Genomic DNA, 4,633 nt, shown 5'->3' with positions numbered 1-4,633 from the left:
GAAGGACTTTAACTATGCACTGGTGGATTTGGGTCTCTTCCTTAGTGTTATAATGTTGTGGTGGGTGTTGGATGTTAGGAGATGGTTTAAGAGGCCTGTTAGGAATATTAGTGCCGATCAAAATGGAAAAGTTTAGGGAGATTTACATGCATGCATGTCATTTTATTTCTGTATATTTGCTTATCTAACGCCGAAATTTCATTTTTTTTATGTATGTTGTCTTATTTATGCATGAAAATGAGTATTTCTATTTTAAAAGTTGAAGTTGTGATGTTTTTGAATGTGATGTGAAAGATTTTGGTGATATAAATGCAAAAAAGTGAAGCTCGGGTATTAGATGTGTAAATACATAAGAAAAGTATGACATTTATGGTTTAAAGGAATTTTAAGGAATGAAAGTATATTTTACTTTATAATTCAGTTGTTTGATTTCGGGTAATTGGATTTTATCTTGAAAAATGTAAATAACATCATCTTTTTATTCGGGAAAGTTACATACCTACAACTCAGTTCATATATATTTACATATTTCACGAACATGTCACCTTCCAAATACATGACAAGTAGAGGTGTAAATGAGCCGAGCTTGAGTGAGCTTAAACTCGATTTGTGTTTGGCGCATTAATATATCGAGATCAAAAAATGTATTTGTGTTCAACTCGTTTGTTTCGCGAGCCGAACACGAGCGTTCACGAACAATGAGATGAATCAAAAAAATGTATTTGTGTTCAACTCGTTTGTTTAGCGAGCCGAACACGAGCGTTCACGAACAATGAGATGTTTTGACATCCTCAGTCACACGGCTCTAGGATTTTAAGGGTAGAGGTGAATTTAAATCTTATTATTTATATCAAATATTTATTTAAATAAAATTTAATATATTTTTATACTATTGTTTTAATTGTTTATAAATTGTTGTAGCCCTGTAGTCAATTAAATTATTTCGAGTTAAAACGAGTTGAACGGAATGAACAAATGTTTGTTCGTGTTCGATATACAAAATGAATGACGACCTTGCTTTTGAAATAATCTGTTGGAGAAGATTTTTTTTTTCTTGTATGAAGGTTTGAACTTGAGCGACAAACATCCAGTTGTTGTTTCCTCTATGATCTCATCCACCAAACACAGCTAACTGATTAGGCAGCCTTTCTATATTTTTATCACTTTTAATAACCCTAAAATTACCCAAAAAGTATTTAAAAATTCAAAATCAAGACTAACTTCATACTAAATTCACCCAACTAAAATGACAATAACTATTAAATTCATCAAGATTGAAATCATAGTTTCATGCAATCAAATAAACCCTCTTTTTTTATTATTTTTAATTATCATCTATACCATGAATATCGTTTATCAAAACACCACAAAATCTCAATAATAAAATAAATAAAATAATGAAAATAAAAAAAGTTCATGAGATGGGTATAGCGAAGGGCACCTCACTCTCGTGCGACCCCAGCGAAGAACCATCGGCGTTTCTCGCCGCCGCTCCGTTCGCCACACCGCTATCATCCTGCAATTCAATCACGGTCGCCGCACCAAACCTCACTCGCTTCTCTCCTCCGGGCGAATGCAATTGCGAATCCGCTGGTGGTTGCTTGTAGCAGGGGATGACGCTTCGATACAAGCAGATCAAGATCCAGAAGATCCAGGGAATGGAGATAAGAACCATTCCAGTGGCGAGAATCCAGCCGATCTCATCGGAATCCGGCTGCCTTATATAGATGACGAGGAAGATGCCACCGGAGAGAATAAACACCAAGAAAATGCAGGTAATGAACCAGATGCACAGATCCCCTGTTTTTCCCTCCGGTGGCGGCATTTCTTAGCAATCGGTACCGCGCCGCGGTTACCACGGCGGGCCTTCGTCTTGATTGGCTTTTCAGGATGTCTTTCTTGAGTCGATGTTTATACTTGCCTCGATTATTTCTCCATGGCGTTTGATCGATCTTGTTCTCCGAGCTCGATCCTGGCTTGATTTGGGAAGAGCTGGGGAGAGGGTTTCGGTGCTGGTGGATGAGATCGAGATGGGGGAGGGCTGAGATGGTAGAAATATGCAAATGGGGGAGGAATGGGAGGAGGGATTGAAGGAGAGAGAAGGGCGGGGAGGCGTCGGGGATTTAACAGATGCTTCCTATTTCGGAGTTGTTTCTTCCGTGTTGTTAGCAGATATGTTTTTCTTTTTTAATAATCAAAATTAGGATCTGTTTCGTGAAAAAATACTTGCGAGCCTGCTGTAGAATAAATTAAATCATTATAATTTTTTTTATTATCAAAAAATAGGTTTTCCGATAATTACCACACGAGAAAATATTACATCAATACTCTGCAAGTAGAGTTACGTGCGAAGTCTAATGAATATACGTCACATAGAAAAAAAAATAAAATATGTCCGGTAACACGAGGAAATATTTCTCCTGTGTTATTCAGGTGTTATTGTGCGTGTTATTCAGGTGTTACTGTGTGTTATTCAAGTGTTATTAATATGTTATTGTGTTATTATAACATCGAAAATATTCTCATAATACAATAACATCTGAATAACATATAATAACATAGAATAACATGGAATAACACGAGAGGAATATTCTCTGGTGTTATCGGACTGATTTTTTTCTATCATCTCCACGTGATGTAATTTCATTGGATTCCGCACGTGATGCAATATTTTTTTCTAACAACACAATTGAAAAAAGTAATTTTGAAAATTTCTTAAAAGCACCAATAAAACAGATGCACAAATATAACTGTGAGGGTGGTTTAAAAAACAAGTAAGGCCGATTAAAATGAAAACAATCCTGAGCAATTTTTTGTTAAAGAATATGGACGAATCATTTTATATTTTATGATATTTTTAGAATTATGCGTTGAAGCTTACTAGAATAACTTCGTCGAATATGACTAAGGGTATGTTTGGGGCTGCTGCAACTTATTGAATAGTCTGCTGATAAGATGATTAAAAATAATCTGTTGATAAGCTAGGTGCGGTGGCTATTACAAATTTTTATTTTTTTGGAAAAGTCAGACCGTTGCTAGAAAGCTGCCACCAGACATAAATATGTGCGGTGTGAAAATGTTATTTTCAGCGTTTTCAAAACGCATAAGTTGTCAAAACGTAGTTTACCCAAACAGACCAGAAGTGTTTTCAAAATGTCACCGCACCAAATAAGTTGCCCCAAACAGACCCTAAAATATTAAATCAGTTATACATCTAAAACTGGAAAGAAATGAAATAGGAAATGCAATATTATCTAACAAAGAACACTGCTTCTACTTAGCATCACATCACATACGTGGAGCTCCACATACATCCACGGTCATCTTAATAACCATTCATGTTCTTCTATATATATGTGCCCCTAAAGAGAAAGCTCAAGATCAACTTTGTTCCCAATTACGAAGCCCAACTTTCCATCTCCATTCCTGAAAGCCCATACCCCAACTTGATCGCCGGCGGCGAAATAACTCTGGCGAAGGAATTCTCTATACTTTGCTCCCTTAAGCACTGAAGTTTTACTCGCATCCCACCTCGTTAGATAGAGCAAGCAACCCCATCCGCCTCTGTTATAAACCATCACCTCGAGACCCCCATGTTCTCTCCCATGTTTTCTATCTCCTTTTTCTCCTTCTTCGCTGTCAATCCACCGTCGATTTGAAGTGATCATTAGATTCGCTGCTATAATTTCTTCTATTGTCATCATCGGCATTATCCGGTCTTCTGCGACTTGCTTCTTTATCATGAAACGATTCTGTTGGTCGCTTGCGTCGGAAGCATAGTTTTGCTTCTCCATTACTTTTCATGCAAAGTCGGCTCCTTTATCGACGGCGAGCTTCGCAACCCACTCCGGCATTTCATCCACATTTGTTTCATCAACGGTGGTTGCTTTTTTTGGAGGAGGAAGGGGAGCGGATAGCTTCGAGATGAGATCAAGAGTCTTCATAGGCTTCATTTTAGAACTAGTGGAAGGCGATAGAAGAGAGAAAGAGAAGGGACGGATCAGATCAGAAAGAGGAGACATAGTTTGATTGGGTTAATGGATTACTTGAAAAGATTTCAAATTGATGTTATATATAAATTTTTTGGCTGCCTTTTTCTTTCCTATTATAAGTTACAAGCTTTTTTATTTTTATTTTTATTTTTGGTTATAATATCAGAGAATATGAGTTTTGAACTTAAAAAATGGAACAAGATGTATTTTTGGAAACATAATATTGCTTGTTTGATTTTTTTTAATTTCGTGTTTCTAAAAATAAATTAAGTTGAAGACTCATTTTACATATATAATTAAGCCAGCATTTTAAATTTAATTAAAGTATGATTTCTTTTTTCATTTAAATTTAAATGATAAATAAAATTTTAATTCAATCTTATTAAAGTATTTGACGAGAATGTTATTCAAATATTTTTTTTGTTAAGAAACAAATTTTTCATTATTTTTTATTTCTTTTTTTCTTTTTTGAGGAATTAAATTGTGACGGCGGATAAAATTAAAATTCAAAATTAATTTTATTCAATATTTTGGGTAATCATAAGTATTTTTCAATAGTTTATTTAAATTTAATTTTTGAAATTAAATTTAAGTGAAATGAAACTTGAAGTTAATTTTATTTACGTATTTTACCAAATATT

The 4,633-nt window shown here is 34.9% G+C and overlaps 1 protein-coding gene across 1 annotated transcript; it reads right to left on the bottom strand.

Annotated features, from left to right (window-relative positions):
- Window positions 1-1,414: 1,414 nt before the first annotated feature.
- LOC110018152 lies at window positions 1,415-1,825 on the bottom strand. The gene has a single exon (XM_020715362.1). It carries the CDS (start codon window positions 1,823-1,825, stop codon window positions 1,415-1,417), a length of 411 nt encoding a protein of 136 aa, XP_020571021.1.
- Window positions 1,826-4,633: the final 2,808 nt, after the last annotated feature.

This window comes from Phalaenopsis equestris, unplaced genomic scaffold (assembly GCF_001263595.1).
Source record: "Phalaenopsis equestris unplaced genomic scaffold, ASM126359v1 Scaffold000003, whole genome shotgun sequence".
Lineage (NCBI taxonomy): Eukaryota > Viridiplantae > Streptophyta > Magnoliopsida > Asparagales > Orchidaceae > Phalaenopsis > Phalaenopsis equestris.
The sequence above is the reverse complement of the archived record's forward strand: the minus strand, read 5'-3'. Positions and strand labels throughout refer to the sequence as shown.